General features: G+C 23.8%; 1 protein-coding gene across 1 annotated transcript; it reads right to left on the reverse strand.

The window, feature by feature from the left end:
* Positions 1-803: 803 nt before the first annotated feature.
* LOC134836424 (uncharacterized) lies at positions 804-16,534 on the reverse strand (the record flags this gene model as incomplete). The annotated part of the gene is made up of 5 exons (XM_063851629.1): positions 16,471-16,534; positions 1,848-1,970; positions 1,582-1,797; positions 993-1,526; positions 804-950 (listed from the first exon to the last, which is right to left on the reverse strand). Coding segments are annotated over exons 1-5 (1,084 nt in total), but the record flags the coding sequence as incomplete, so codon positions are not given.
* Positions 16,535-17,228: the final 694 nt, after the last annotated feature.

The following is a 17,228-nucleotide window of genomic DNA, read 5'->3' on the forward strand; positions in this document are numbered from 1 at the left end:
TATTTAAATAAATTAAAAAAAATAAATTTAAATAAATAAATAAATTTTAATTTTTTAAATTTATTTAATTAAAAAATTACAATTTATTTAATAAATTAATTTTTTTAATAATTTTAAATTAATATTTAATTTAAATTTATAAAAAAAACATCTGAAAATTCAAAAACTTAATTTTAACATGTTTTATTTCATAAAAATTTTTCAAATAAAAATCAAAATTAATTAAAATTTCAAATTAAAAAAATTAATTTCTTTCATATTTTTTTTTATTTATACGAAAATATCGTATAATTTTTAATTGAATTAAATTAATCATTTTTTAAAATAAAAAAAAATATAATTAAAAAAATTAATTTAAAAATTTAAAAAAATATGATTTTTTTAATCATCATAGAAAATTTAAAAAAAAGTTCGATTTTTAACATTTTAGAGTGATTTTTCATAAAATTTTTGATTTTTTTAAAGAAAAAATTTTTTTTTTCAGAAAATTTTCACATATTCAACGAAATTTTAATCAAAACTTTTAGTTCAATAGTTCGATATTTAACTTTTAAAATTAAATAAATTCTGTCATAAATTTTTTGATTTAAAAAAAATCTTTTTGAGTAATTTAAAAAAAAAATAAATTAAATTAATAAATATTTTTTTTTAATTTATGAAAATTTTCATTTCTAAAGTTTAATTTTTTATATTGAAAAATTATTTTTTTTTTATAAAATTTTTGAAAGAAAAATTTTTTTTACATGCATTTGAAGTTATTTTTAACATTTTTAATGAAAGTTTTCCAAAAATTCATAACTTACGTTTCTTATTACAATTCTCCCCATCACAAATTTTACATCGCGTCGTATTCAACATGCATTCTTGTTTCATCGCCGCATCCTTAATCGTATGCCAGCATCCTCTTTGCACAATTTTCGTGCCATCTACAACTAAAATCCCACAAAAAGCTGTCAATCACAGTCACACAAAAGGACATTTCTAACAATTACCTTCTTCCCATCGATAACAAGCCAATTTCTCTTTAGCATTTGCGGTCATGCAAAACCCGTAATCATACGTGAACGCATCGTCAATGCATCTCGTGTCGTTCCTCGAATCACATTTCCTGCATTTCGTCGCTCGATACATTTTGCCATTACATCCCGCCCGTTGACACACATGACATTGCCTTCCGGCTTGGTTGCATTCGCGCGCGACATTTTCATCGTAACAGCCACGCGTCACGAAATCGCCATCGAAGCGCGTGTAACATTTCGCTGGCACACGACCCACAATGGATTTGCATGGCATTGTCTCCGTTTTGTTGAAACAATTCTTCGGGTATGCTGTCGTTGTGTTGTCTTGACATTGAATGCAGGCGAGATTTGTGTATGCCGGGTACGCGTTTGTGCGAGATTTGACACAAAATCGACGATTTTCACGACATTTCTGCATTCCGGCGGAATTTTCATCGTCTGACATGCAACCACGGAACGTTTTGAAGGGAAAAATGTTCTTCACGTAATTTTTGGTGACATTTAAATCTAAAAAAAATGACATAAAATTATCAAAAATCTTCATTTTTATGAAATTTCGAACCTGTAACAATCGTGTAACACTGATCGTTTGACACAAAATTCTCACAAGGCAGCGGCGAATGAGTTTCATTGGGGAAAATGCAGTCTTTACCACCGCATTGGTAACATTGAAGTCGATTTCGCGGAAAAATCATGTCATTACAGGAATTTATGCGACATCCTTCGACTTGGTCAACTTCCGTATTTGGCTTGCATCCACGAAAAGTCACACGATTCTCTAAAAAAATTTTTTTTATTAAAAAATTTAATGAATTACCGACGAATTACTTATCCAAACTGCACATTCGGAACAAATTTCGATATCCCATTGACGAACGTGGCTCAAAGTAGCAAAAGCACATCCAGCGTCGATGTCAGATTGGCATTTATAACACTCCAGAGCGATTGTTGCTATAAAAAATACTTGAAAATTAATTAAATTTTAAGAATTTGGAAAAAAATTACCTGTTAACGATGAAAAACAGAAGAAGATGTAATAAAATTCTCTCATGTTGAAAAATTTTGTAAAAAAAATAATGAGAATTTTGGTTGGAAGTTAATTTGATGAACAGCTGACTTGATTAAAAGTGATGATCTTTGACTTGTGATGTCATTTTTGACATGTTTTAATACTTTTTGTGGTTTGAAGATTATCTGAAAAGAAAAAAAAATTTTTTTTAATGATTTATAGAATTGATTAATTTTTTTAATAATTTTAATAAAGTTTATAATTTTAATAATAAATATTATTTTTTTAAGAATTAATTTTAATAATGTGAATTATTTTAATTATTTTAATAATTTTAATAATTTTAATAATTTTAATAATTTTAATAATTTTAATAATTTTAATAATTAATTAATAATTTAATTAATAATTTTAATTTTAATTTTAATTAATAATTTTAATTATTTTTAATAATTTTAATAATTTTAATAATTTTTATAATTTTTATAATTTTTGTAATTTTTATAATTTTTATAATTTTTATAATTCTAATAATTTTAATAATTTTATAATTTTAATAATTTTAATAATTTTAATAATTTTAATAATTTTAATAATTTTAATAATTTTAATAATTTTAATAATTTTAATAATTTTAATAATTTTAATAATTTTAATAATTTTAATAATTTTAATAATTTTAATAATTTTAATAATTTTAATAATTTTAATAATTTAATAATTTTAATAATTTTTTATAATTTTAATAATTTTAATAATTTTAATAATTTTAATAATTTTAATAATAATAATTTAATAATTTTTAATTTTAATAATTTTAATATTTTAATAATTTTAATAAGTTTAATAATTTTAATAATTTTAATAATTTTAATTTTAATTTTAATTTTAATTTTAATTTTAATTTTAATTTTAATTTTAATTTTAATTTTAATTTTAATTTTAATTTTAATTTTAATTTTAATTTTAATTTTAATTTTAATTTTAATTTTAATTTTAATTTTAATTTTAATTTTAATTTTAATTTTAATTTTAATTTTAATTTTAATTTTAATTTTAATTTTAATTTTAATTTTAATTTTAATTTTAATTTTAATTTTAATTTTAATTTTAATTTTAATTTTAATTTCAGTTCAATAAACAACAAAATATCCAATCACTTTATGAGATAAGTAATAATTTGTTGCATCTATTCATTTTTTTCTTTTTTTACAGACAAAGAAACTTTTTCCATAGTCGAGTAAGTCGACTCAAATCACCTCGAGCAATAAACTTGCTCCTGCAATAAATAAAAACATCATAAAGTCGGACAAGTAAGAAAAAAAATTGTTTTTAAAAAAAATCTAATTTGCATGATTGATCATCAAAAGCAATTATTTCCATTTGATGCGATAAATTGATTTGAGAAAATGTTTTCTTCCGAGACTTTGCTCGAGACTGACGATAAAAAGTGAATTAAAATTTATTTGCAAATAAGAATTCCGGGTAAAATGTAATGAAAAGCAATAAATTGTTGCTCAATGAAGGCGAAATCGCAAGTGAGGCAGAAAAATAAGCAAAACTTTATTTTATGAGTTGACAAGAGATAAACAAAGTTGTTTACTACTGAAGACGCTGCTGCTGCTGCATTCAATGAACCAATTAAAAAGCACTTGATCTGTCTAATCAACCGGAAATTTCGAACGAAACACACAATGTCTTGAAGAATTTTTGAATTTTAAACAGCGATAAGAGGTGCATCAATCACGTCTCGAGTACGGAATACACGGAAGCACATAATTAATTACTTCATAAACATTTTAGGAAACACGTCAAACTTAATTAATTACTTCATAAACATTTTAGGTTAATAACTTAACGTCAAACTCGAAACTAGCGATTATCATAACAGAAACATCTTTATTGTTTGTTCCGTTCGAGCATGTACGAACGCATGGACCAAGATTAATTAAGTTTATGATTACGATCATTTGTTATGAATCAGTGCGAAGTGCACCAACGAGCACGACGGGAAAGTAGCAGAAGAGTTGTCGTCCTTTACGACGTTGGTTTTTAACGCATTTCGAAAAAAATGAAAAAAATTTTAAAATGTGCATTGGGTCAAATTTTTAAAATGTGCATTGGGTCAAATTTTTAAAATATACTTTGGGCTTAAAAATTATTTAAAATTAAAATTGGAAAATAAACTAAAAAAAAATTTCATTGGGTCAAAAATTTGTTAAATATGCAATAGGGCAAAAATTCATAATGTGCATTGGGATAAACTTCGAAATTTTTTATGAACAATATTCTGAATGTTAACTTGAATAGTTATTCAAAATTAGCTTCGTAGAATTTGTAAATTGCACATTGGGTCAAAAAAATTATAAGAATTTTTTAAAAACTTCTGATCAAAACTTTCAAAATGTGCTTTGGGTTAAAAACTTAAAATACGAATTGGGAGAAAACTTTCAAAATGTACATTGGGCCAAAAGTTAAAAAAAATTATTTGCATCATGCCTAAAATGTATATTGGGTCAAAATTTTAAAATTCTTAATATAGACATTTTAATATGTGCATTGGGCTAATTTTTCTAATTAAAAATAAAAACGCAAAACGCGGTAATTTTTTTCAACGACAACTTTCTATTATTTTCGATGCATTGAACAATCTACAAGGAAATAAAGAACCGAGATAAATGATGACTCCTCTTAAGACTTTTTAAGAGGATTAAAGAATAGAAAAAAGAAGTATTACTTACACTTTCCTCGTTCTTTGTTCTCGATGCGACGGCACCATCAGCAGGACAAAGAATCTGTTTAATAATAAAAAGAAAGCAAAGCAAAGAAGATTAATGAAAATTCTTGTTCGGTTTAAAATTAAGTTTTCAAAATGGGACACGACATTCTCTTGTCTATTTTCTCTTTCTCTCTCTCTCTCGTTTTCCTTTTCACATCGCATTTCACATAATTTCTTGTAGTTTATTCAATTTTCGATTCAATTCGCAACGAGTTGTGTCACATGTGTGCAAATCTCATTAAATTCAACTGAAATTCTTTTGTGTTTAACTCATTTAAGTGATTGCAATTGTTTGCAGTTTTCAATGTTTGAACATTAAATAAGTTTTAATCAATAAAGTTAGAATTTATTTTTATAAGAAAAAAATTATTTTTATCTCAAATTTTTAAAAAGACCTTAAAAAAATTAAAAATATTTCAATTTAAAAAAAATTAATTAAAATTTTTTTATGTTAAATTTTTAAAAAGACCTAAAATGACAAAAAAAGAATTAAAAATTTAAATATAAAATTAAATTTGTTAATTAAAAAAAATATTTTAAAAATTAATTTAGAGCTTAAAAATTCTTGAAATTAATTTAAATAATTAAAAAATTTTAATTTATTAATTTTAATTTTTTATTTATTTCAAAATGATTTTTTTAAAATTAAATTAAATAAATAATTAATAAATTTAATTTAATTTTAAATAAAATAATTTTAAAATAAATTAATAAAAAATTTATTTCTTTAAATATAAAAAAAAATATTTAAAATTTTTAGTTAAAAAAATAAATTTTTAATTTAAAAAAAATAATTAAAGCTTTTAATTTAATTTAATTTAATAAATAATAATTAATAAATTTTAAAATAAATTTAATGGTAAATTAATTTAAAAAATTAAACATTAAATTAAATTATCAAATTAAAGCTTTAGTTAAAAAAATAATCAATAAAAATAAAACAAAAATATAAAATAAAATAAATTAATTTATTTAATAATCAAATTAATTTTAAATTGATTATAAAAAAAATATTAAAAATAATTAAAAAATTATTTTTTATAAAAATAAAATAAATCAATAGCAGACTTGTCTCATCTTTTATAGTTTGTTTTTTTTTTTATTTTTTTAAATAATTTTTTTTATTACATAGTTAACAACATTTAATGAATCCAAAAATTGACATTTAAAAAAATCTTGTCAAAATTAATGAGCTTACCTGAAAAAAATCTTTTTCGCAGCAAGACACGTGCTCGAATCAACATTAAACCAACACAGAATTTCATAACTCATAAACCGACTTTTGTATGCTCTTAACTTGAAATAATTTGGTTTTACTTCATTTGCTTAATTAATGTACTTACTTGTCGAGTAGAGCAAAGAGCATGTCTAAGCCCGAGGTCCTTTGATGTTCATACACACGGCAACATTTAAAATTTATGAAAAGTAAACACTGATGAAAAGTGTAATTAAACTTCCCTTTTTTGTGTTGCTCCTGCTGCCATCGTTGCATCATCATCATCATCCTCGAGACCTTAACAAGGTTTTCTCTTAATTCAGCCACTTTCTGTGGAATTACACAAAAAAAGGAGACAAGCAGAGAGAAGAAGATGAATAAGTAATGTCAAGCGTTCCTTTTTGTGAAAAATGTGTTTGAGTAAACTGTCGGAATGGATAATCACTCGGTAAGTCACTCGATTTTTTTTTCTCTCTCTTGTTTTTCTTTCATTCTCGACACTTTTTATTTTTTTTCGATGCAACGATGTCTTTTGTTTGTCCTAAACTTTTTCAATTAAAGAGGATTAAAGGGCATGCTGCTTCCATCGTTGAAAATGTAAATTTTTCCCCGAGAATCCGTGGTTCGTGGCATGTGGTTTTTATTACACGAACAATTTTTTTTTCGCTCTCTCCATTTAACGCGAAGCTGCAATATTTATGCAAACACACGATTTTTTATTAAAAATAAGCTTCTAATGATGTTCGAGTGCGGATCGAAAGGTGAATGCTATTAATAGAAAATGGTTGAAAAAATATTTTTGAACCGTACTTCATTCAATCATCGTTCATCATCTTGTCCAAAGAGTCATCCTGTCATCATCACGAAAGAGTTGCATTGTTTCGCTTTTGTTGTCACCTGTTGTCAGAACACTTTTAGCAACAATTTTGTTGTGACATAACAAAAATATGTACTCGACATCCTGTAAAAAGAGAGAGAGAACAAAAGGTTAAAATTTTTTTTTCTTGTTTGATTCTCTTAAATTTAGACTAAAGCGCATTTTTAACTTGAACTAAAAAAATATTTTTTAAAATTAAATTTTATTTTTTTTTTTAAATTTTATTTTTTAATTTAAATTTTATTATATTTTATAATTTAATTGAATTTATAAAATAATTAAAAATATTAAAAATTAAAATAAAAAATATTTTAATTTATTTTTTCAAAAAAAAAAAAAAAAATTAAGCAAAATTAATTAAAAATTAATTAATAAAATTAATGAATATTAAATTAAAACACTTTTAATATTTTTTTTTATTTAATTTTTATTTATTTTTTTTATTTAATTATTTTATTGAATTATTGAAAATTTTATTTAATTTAAAAAATAATATTTTAATTAATTTTTTTAAATTTTAATTTTATTATTTATTTATTTTAATTTTAAAAATTGAATTCAATTTAGAAAATATTTAAAAAATTTAATTAAAAAATATTTTAATAATTTTTTTAATTCAAAATTAATTTTTATTTAATTAAAAATAATAAAAAAATATTATTAAAATTTTATTTTTTAATATATTTTAATTAAATTTATTTAACAAATTAAAATTTTTTTGGAAATGAATTAATATTATTTTTTTAAATTTTTATTATTCATAAAAAAATTAATTAAAAAAATAAAGTAAAAAATTAAATTTATTTAAAAAATTAAAGTTTAATTTTAAATAATATTTCAATAAATTTTATTAAAAAAAATTAAAATTTTAATTTTGAAAATTTTTTAAATTTTAAAAACAAAAAATAAAAAAAAATAAATAAATAATAATTTAAAAAAAAAATTAATTGAAAAATATTTTATTTTAATAAAAAATTTTTTTTTAAATTTTTTTCTTCAAGAAAAATTTATTTTTATATGAAAAAAATTTCGTTTTTAAACAAAAAAAAAAATATTCTACGAAAAAAATTATCCAGACGAGACAAAAAAAAACATTTCTGACAGTTACATTAGCCAACATTTTTTTCTTTTATTTTTTTTTCGAACAGAAACGCCGTCGAGGTGCGAGAAATGAAGCTACTAAAGCTATGTAAATATTTTGTACACAACATAATGAAAACAAATGAAATGTACTCCTGTCATCCCCTTGTCAATTTGTTTAAATTATGTTTTGTGTGTGATGATGATGCTGTTACTCTGCCATTGTCTCTCAAAAGGGACAATTTTATGATTTTTTTTGTAACATTTTTCGCAGAAGAGTTCAATTTCAGGTGAGTTTTACCCGATTTCATTAAAACAACTTTAAAAATTTTATTGGATTAAATTACAAAAAAATAAAAATTTTAATCAATTCGATGAAAAGGTAAATTTTTACATCGATTTAATTTAAAATTTTTATTTATTTATAATTTCATTTAATTCGATTTGCACGCGTTTTATTTGTCACGAGGCGCTTTTGTCACTCACTTATCGAAAATTAATTAATTTTAACGTTATTCGTGTTTGTTGTAAATTGCTATAAATTTCCATTCAAGTGTGTAAAAAAAAGAGTAAAATTGCGAAAAAAAATCCAGCGGAAACCTTTTAGGTGTGATATTTTTCAAGTCAAGTGAAAAACCATTTAGATTTTTGCATGCATGTTTTTTCTACTTTTTTTTTCGTTTCGAGCTCTTAAACAGTAGAGCAGAAAAAAATGTGAACAACACGGAAAACTTGTAGAAAAGATTCGGCGGTTAGTTGTTGTGGCATGTAGTATTTGTGTGTGTGAAATTTTCTAAAAAAAAAATAAAATAAAATGCGAAAGAGTCATACTTTTGTCATATACCTATAGAAAAGGATTCACTACTTGAATAGAAAATGAAGGAAAAAAACAAATGTGTCGTTAAATTGGGGCACAATGAGAAGAAAAAAAATTATTTTTTTTTAATTTTTGAAAATTTAAATTAAATTAAAAATTAATTGAACCAAATGTTAATAAAATTTTTTTTTATAGAAGCAAATTTTTAATGGATTTTTTTTGAATTGACAGTTTTAAAAATTTTTATTAAATTCTGTCAAAAATTTATTTTTATTATTTTTATCTTTCAAAAATTTTTCACAAATTATATATTTTTTTTAAAAAATATATTTTAGCATTAAAAAAAAATAAAATTAAGTTAAAATTTCAGATTTGAATAAAAAAATAAATTTTGATTTTAAATTATTTTTTTGAGGAAAGTTTTTGAATATTAAATCAAATTTAATTTATTAAAATGTATTTATTAATTAAATCAAAATTAATTTTAAATTTATTTATTTAATTTAATTAATTAATATTTTTTTTTAATTGAAATTTAATTTAAATTATTTATTTATTAAAATTTAATAATTAAATTTATTTTAAATTTAAAAAAGTTTTAAAATTTATTAATTTTTTTTATAAATTAAAAAAATAATTAAAAAATTTTTTTTAAATTAAAAAAAAATAAAATTTTCTTTAAAGATTAAATTTATTTTAAATAAATTTTATGGGTTGAAAATTAAAACTTTAAAATTAAAAAATATAATATGTTCTCTTTAAATTAAAGAAAATTTTAAATTTATTTGAAAATTAAATAATTAATTATTTTTTTTATTTTTTTTTATTTTTTAAATTTTTTTATTTTAATATTTTTGAAATCTTGAAAATAATTAATTAAAAAAAATATTTAAATTAAATTTTTGAATTAAGTTAAAAATAAAAAAAAATAAATAAATTAAAAAAAAAATTAAATTAATTAATTAAATTAAATTAAAAAAATAAAAACTATCCTGAAAATATATTCAAAGCATTTCCCGCCAATTTTCTCCTCACAGCAAACCTCTTCTTAGAATAGAAAAAAAATCCAAAAGAGAAGTACAAGTTTATCATTTAAACTACATTTAAACGAGAAACTAAATGGAAATACGTAATTGGATGCAATATTTCTTGTTTTGTATATATTTTTCCATTCTCCTTTTATTTTTTTTCTTCCTCTTTTGCATCGCATTTAAACTCGTTCTTTTTTTTATTTGTTTCATTGAAGGAGGTTTGCTTGTTTGGTTAAATGTCGCAACAAAATGTCCCCAAAGACATTAAATACTTTTATTTTTTTCAGCAGATTAGATCATTTAACGTCTGATGAGGCATTTAATAGCCAATTGCCTTCTTTTATGTGAGTTCATATGTCGCGACTTTAGTTTTTTTCGTTATTCAGAAAAAAAAATCTGAAAATAAATTAAGCCACGTTTGTTGTTTATATTATGTCATCGTAAAAAATGGGCACAGATGGCGCTGCATCCATATTACAGACACATAAATATTTCGTAATAATCGAAATGGCGGCGTAACAGATGTCGGGAAACGTTTTATCATAAAGCTTGAATTGTTGAAGAGTTGCAGATGCAAAATATTTCTTCATTGTTGTGCTTTTCTCCTGTGATCAATTTTTTGATTCACATAAAATGCTTGGTTTGGATTAAAGGGAAATGAAATTCATTGGTGAACCAAATCACGTCGCATTTTCCTCTCTCTCTGCATATGATTTGTAACAAATTTACTTGTTCACACGAGAGAAGCCCATTTATGTCCTTCGTCATCGTCATCATCATCATCAACGGACAGCGTCACGTGTTGCCAACTTTTTAATATTTCATTTTTTTTCTGCCTCCGCTGAAAGTAGTTTGTAAATATTTAATTGAGTACATTATCGGGCATGCCTGTCACTCTTGCGTTTTACCTGTTTGACGTTCAAATAATATTTTCAACTCCGGCTGTTTGCACTCTGCTAATGACATTATTTACGCGCATCAAACTCACTCAGTTTGCTACTTTGCTTGCTTGTTTACTGACTTGATGAATATACTTGACAAATTTCCTTCGTTTAAATATTTAATTATTATTTATCATCAAAATGTTTTAAAATTGACTTTGACAGGGTAAACATTTTTCGTGTGCTGACGATAGCAGCGAGCGAGAAACTGATGATAAAAGCAAAATATTTGTGCCTGAAACACACAGGGGGAAAAGAGGGATGAGGGACATGATTGAAGGTCAACGCAAAGTAAGTAATAAATTAGTATTTACAATGATGAGGTATGACAGGGAATGGGAGAGAGAAGAGGGATCGTTGTCAATAGCAGGAATTGGGAAATGTTTAACAAAGAAGAGGTAATGAGCTTACTTGAAAGTTTTTTTTTTTTGAAGTAAACGACATTTGATTTTTGGTTAATTTGTTGTTTTTGAAAAGTTGCTGATTTTGATGTTCTTTTAGTTTGATCTGTAATAAAAAAAAAAGTAAGAAAAAGTAAAAAGAAAATTTTCTTTAACCTTTGTTTCATTTCATTAAATAATTTAATTTAAATTTTATACAAAATTTGGCTCAAAAATGAAAAAAAAAATTAAATTCTTGTTTTGTACTTTTTAGTTCGATTTATTTTTAATAATTTTTAAAATCATGTTTAAACTTAAGGTATTTTGAAATTTTTTTATATAAAGAAATTTTTTTTTCAGTTTCAATTTTTTTTAGCAGTTTTGGGTTATAAAATGATTAAAAATGATAAATTAGAGCTCTCTGACAAATTTTTATCCATTTGGAGCAATATTTGACAAAAGTTGCTTTGACACAGTTTTTGACACAGTTTTTTTGCTCTTGATTTAGTTTTTAAAACAAAACTATGTCAAAGGAAAAATTTTTTTTCAGTTTCAATTTTTTGGCAGTTTTGAGTTATAAAATGATTAAAAATGATAAATTAGAGCTCTCTGACAAATTTTTATCCATTTGGAGCAATATTTGACAAAAGTTGCTTTGACACAGTTTTTGACACAGTTTTTTTGCTCTTGATTTAGTTTTTAAAACAAAACTATGTCAAAGGAAAAAAATTTTTTCAGTTTCAATTTTTTGGCAGTTTTGAGTTATAAAATGATTAAAAATGATAAATTAGAGCTCTCTGACAAATTTTTATCCATTTGGAGCAATATTTGACAAAAGTTGCTTTGACACAGTTTTTGACACAGTTTTTTTGCTCTTGATTTAGTTTTTAAAACAAAACTATGTCAAAGGAAAATTTTTTTTTCAGTTTCAATTTTTTGGCAGTTTTGAGTTATAAAATGATTAAAAATGATAAATTAGAGCTCTCTGACAAATTTTTATCCATTTGGAGCAATATTTGACAAAAGTTGCTTTGACACAGTTTTTGACACAGTTTTTTTGCTCTTGATTTAGTTTTTAAAACAAAACTATGTCAAAGGAAAAATTTTTTTTCAGTTTCAATTTTTTGGCAGTTTTGAGTTATAAAATGATTAAAAATGATAAATTAGAGCTCTCTGACAAATTTTTATCCATTTGGAGCAATATTTGACAAAAATTGCTTTGACACAGTTTTTGACACAGTTTTTTTGCTCTTGATTTAGTTTTTAAAACAAAACTATGTCAAAGGAAAAATTTTTTTTTCAGTTTCAATTTTTTGGCAGTTTTGAGTTAGAAAATGATTAAAAATGATAAATTAGAGCTCTCTGACAAATTTTTATCCATTTGGAGCAATATTTGACAAAAGTTGCTTTGACACAGTTTTTGACACAGTTTTTTTGCTCTTGATTTAGTTTTTAAAACAAAACTATGTCAAAGGAAAAATTTTTTTTCAGTTTCAATTTTTTGGCAGTTTTGAGTTATAAAATGATTAAAAATGATAAATTAGAGCTCTCTGACAAATTTTTATCCATTTGGAGCAATATTTGACAAAAGTTGCTTTGACACAGTTTTTGACACAGTTTTTTTGCTCTTGATTTAGTTTTTAAAACAAAACTATGTCAAAGGAAAAATTTTTTTTCAGTTTCAATTTTTTGGCAGTTTTGAGTTATAAAATGATTAAAAATGATAAATTAGAGCTCTCTGACAAATTTTTATCCATTTGGAGCAATATTTGACAAAAGTTGCTTTGACACAGTTTTTGACACAGTTTTTTTGCTCTTGATTTAGTTTTTAAAACAAAACTATGTCAAAGGAAAAAATTTTTTTCAGTTTCAATTTTTTGGCAGTTTTGAGTTATAAAATGATTAAAAATGATAAATTAGAGCTCTCTGACAAATTTTTATCCATTTGGAGCAATATTTGACAAAAGTTGCTTTGACACAGTTTTTGACACAGTTTTTTTGCTCTTGATTTAGTTTTTAAAACAAAACTATGTCAAAGGAAAATTTTTTTTTCAGTTTCAATTTTTTGGCAGTTTTGAGTTATAAAATGATTAAAAATGATAAATTAGAGCTCTCTGACAAATTTTTATCCATTTGGAGCAATATTTGACAAAAGTTGCTTTGACACAGTTTTTGACACAGTTTTTTTGCTCTTGATTTAGTTTTTAAAACAAAACCGAGAACAAAACTATGTCAAAGGAAAATTTTTTTTCAGTTTCAATTTTTTGGCAGTTTTGAGTTATAAAATGATTAAAAATGATAAATTAGAGCTCTCTGACAAATTTTTATCCATTTGGAGCAATATTTGACAAAAATAGCTTTGACACAGTTTTTGACACAGTTTTTTTGCTCTTGATTTAGTTTTTTAAACAAAACTATGTCAAAGGAAAAATTTTTTTTTCAGTTTCAATTTTTTGGCAGTTTTGAGTTAGAAAATGATTAAAAATGATAAATTAGAGCTCTCTGACAAATTTTTATCCATTTGGAGCAATATTTGACAAAAGTTGCTTTGACACAGTTTTTTTGCTCTTGATTTAGTTTTTAAAACAAAACTATGTCAAAGGAAAAATTTTTTTTCAGTTTCAATTTTTTGGCAGTTTTGAGTTAGAAAATGATTAAAAATGATAAATTAGAGCTCTCTGACAAATTTTTATCCATTTGGAGCAATATTTGACAAAAGTTGCTTTGACACAGTTTTTGACACAGTTTTTTTCTTGATTTAGTTTTCAAAACAAAACTATGTCAAAGGAAAAAATTTTTTTCAGTTTCAATTTTTTGGCAGTTTTGAGTTATAAAATGATTAAAAATGATAAATTAGAGCTCTCTGACAAATTTTTATCCATTTGGAGCAATATTTGACAAAAGTTGCTTTGACACTTTGACACAGTTTTTTTGCTCTTGATTTAGTTTTTAAAACAAAACTATGTCAAAGGAAAAATTTTTTTTCAGTTTCAATTTTTTGGCAGTTTTGAGTTATAAAATAATTAAAAATGATAAATTAGAGCTCTCTGACAAATTTTTATCCATTTGGAGCAATATTTGACAAAAATTGCTTTGACACTTTGACACAGTTTTTTTGCTCTTGATTTAGTTTTCAAAACAAAACAATGTCAAAGGAAAAATTTTTTTTTCAGTTTCAATTTTTTGGCAGTTTTGAGTTATAAAATGATTGAAAATGATAAATTAGAGCTCTCTGACAAATTTTTATCCATTTGGAGCAATATTTGACAAAAGTTGCTTTGACACAGTTTTTGACACAGTTTTTTTGCTCTTGATTTAGTTTTTAAAACAAAACTATGTCAAAGGAAAATTTTTTTTTCAGTTTCAATTTTTTGGCAGTTTTGAGTTATAAAATGATTAAAAATGATAAATTAGAGCTCTCTGACAAATTTTTATCCATTTGGAGCAATATTTGACAAAAGTTGCTTTGACACAGTTTTTGACACAGTTTTTTTGCTCTTGATTTAGTTTTTAAAACAAAACTATGTCAAAGGAAAAAAATTTTTTCAGTTTCAATTTTTTGGCAGTTTTGAGTTATAAAATGATTAAAAATGATAAATTAGAGCCCTCTGACAAATTTTTATCCATTTGGAGCAAAATTTGACAAAATTGGCTTTGACACAGTTTTTGACACAGTTTTTTTGCTCTTTATTTAGTTTTCAAAACAAAACTATGAAAATTTCAATTTTTTTGGCAGTTTTTTTAAAAATTAAAAATTTAAATTTTGACAAATTTTTATAGCAAAATTATTAAATTTTCATTTAAATTTTTATAAAAATTAAATTTTCTTTTTAATAAGTTCTACAAATTTCCAAAAAACTTAAAGAAATTTTCAAATTCAATACTATTTTAACATGAAACAAATCTCATAATTGCTCCATCCTAAACAAACTTAAATTTACTGCAACGCCCTCTTTGATCAAAAATCAAACTAAAAGTGACATTTCCTTCATTTTACACGTGCTTTTAATCGCATTCACACAAAATTTTATTTATTTTCCAAATTTTAATTCTTTTGAAGCTTTATTTGTCATCAACCGTTGAAGAATTTAATTAAACGCAAGTTTTTTTTATTATCCTGCCTCACGATGTCTTGTCAACGAATCAACACACACATACTTCACATCACTTAAAAAAAAACAACAAAAAAAGTATTTTTATTGCTTTTTTTCATTTCCTGAATCCTGACACAATGACGTTTAAAAAGTGATTAAATTCACGTCTTTTTCCCGCCAAAACGAGAAGAGTATTAGTAAATAATTGAACAAGACCATGGACAATCAAATCAATGTTTCGCGTAGCTTCCAAAACGAATGGCAATAATTGACTGAGCGATGTCAAACAGGAATTTTCAATTTCGACTGACAAAATCAATTACAAATCCGGCATGTAAGAGGTATAAATGTTTAATTTCAAAAAGGCACATTCACGTTCGTTAATTCCTTCAGTAATGCAATTTGGCCGTACGAGGATATATTTTAATAATAATTATATCTCGGGTAAATTCAAAGCGAAATTGCATCTCGGATTTCGATTAACTCGGGCTGCTGCGTGTGCAGCGCAAAAACATCAAAGCAAATTATGTTTATTCAATGCAGATTGCAATCAATCGGAGCAGGCAAAAGATGCTGCAAATAATGTTTAATTATATATTACATTTATTGAGGCAAAATATCTGCCAGAGACGCATTTCAGCGAATGTATCTGTGTTGCGAGAACTATCAATATTTGGATTCGATTAAAACGTAATTAGAAATTGTTTGTGAATTGCGGATCAGATGACGACGTGTTATGTGGAAATGTCGCTTCCGCCAAAAAAAATTCTTCTGAGTAATCGTTCACATAATATAATTTAATGGTTGTCATAAATTATTATGCATGACATCAAATGAGCAAATTATCGGACAATAACCTGTAAATTTATTATCTCTCCTTATAATTATTATAATAATTAATTAAACGGTGCGTCATGAATTTTTAATTAATATTATTCTTTATTTTTAGGAAATCGCTCGGAAAAAAATTGGAGTCAATTCGGAATAATTGGTCCCATGATAAATGTGAGAGATATCACGTTCCTTGCCCTTAATGAAGACAATTGAAGAAAATATGTAACAACCATCTATCATAATTTGTAAGGAATTGTATCATGTTTATTGTACGTGAGAATTGAAGGAAGACGAGGACCCTTGAACACGCAAAAATGGAAGGATTAAACAATTTATTGTTATAGAAAACGTAGGTACATGATAATAATATTTCTTGTTTACATCGTAGCTTACATGGATTACAATTACTTGAAACAAAGGGACTTTGCATGTCATCTTTGGCAGTAGCGGATCCCATTTTGAGGTTATCTTTTATACAAAGATATTAATTTTTCATATTGAAAAAATTTTTTGGGATTTATAGACCTGTAAGTATTCAAATTAATTCAAATTTTTTATAAAATTTTGTAATTTTTATCTATTTTTAGATTTTCAAGACGATCAAGAAGAAAATCTAAATAATTTTTTAGATTGAAAATTTTTTATATTTTCAAAAGCATTCTATAAACAAAATAATTCAAAATTGAATTCTATTCCAATTAATCCAAACCAAGCATAAAACTTCACGAATCTACGATTTTATTACCAAAGAAGCCTCATAAAAAATCCAAAGCTCTAAAAATATCTTCAAAAATTAAAATTCTTCAGAATCCTATAAAGCATAATGATACTTCACACGTGCCAATCAAACATGACTCCATTTAACTAACGTTCCTACCTAAGATGATTTAACGAGATATTCACACATTTCCACTCGAGCAACGATTTTGACGAGAAATGCCGTCGAATGAATAAACAAGATGAAATCAATGCGAGTTCATTGAAATTTATTACGTCGACGTCTCACAGTGTCTTAATTATCCATCCTGTACCGTTGAAAGAAAGCATCTTTTTCACATCGGAGATAACGAAGCATGAAGTCGAAGAAAAGGTCAATTAAGCGTTCGTTTCGTTATTTCCACTCGTTGAGTGTAATCGATATTGATTTCTCA

Source organism: Culicoides brevitarsis, unplaced genomic scaffold, assembly GCF_036172545.1.
Source record: "Culicoides brevitarsis isolate CSIRO-B50_1 unplaced genomic scaffold, AGI_CSIRO_Cbre_v1 contig_27, whole genome shotgun sequence".
NCBI lineage: Eukaryota > Metazoa > Arthropoda > Insecta > Diptera > Ceratopogonidae > Culicoides > Culicoides brevitarsis.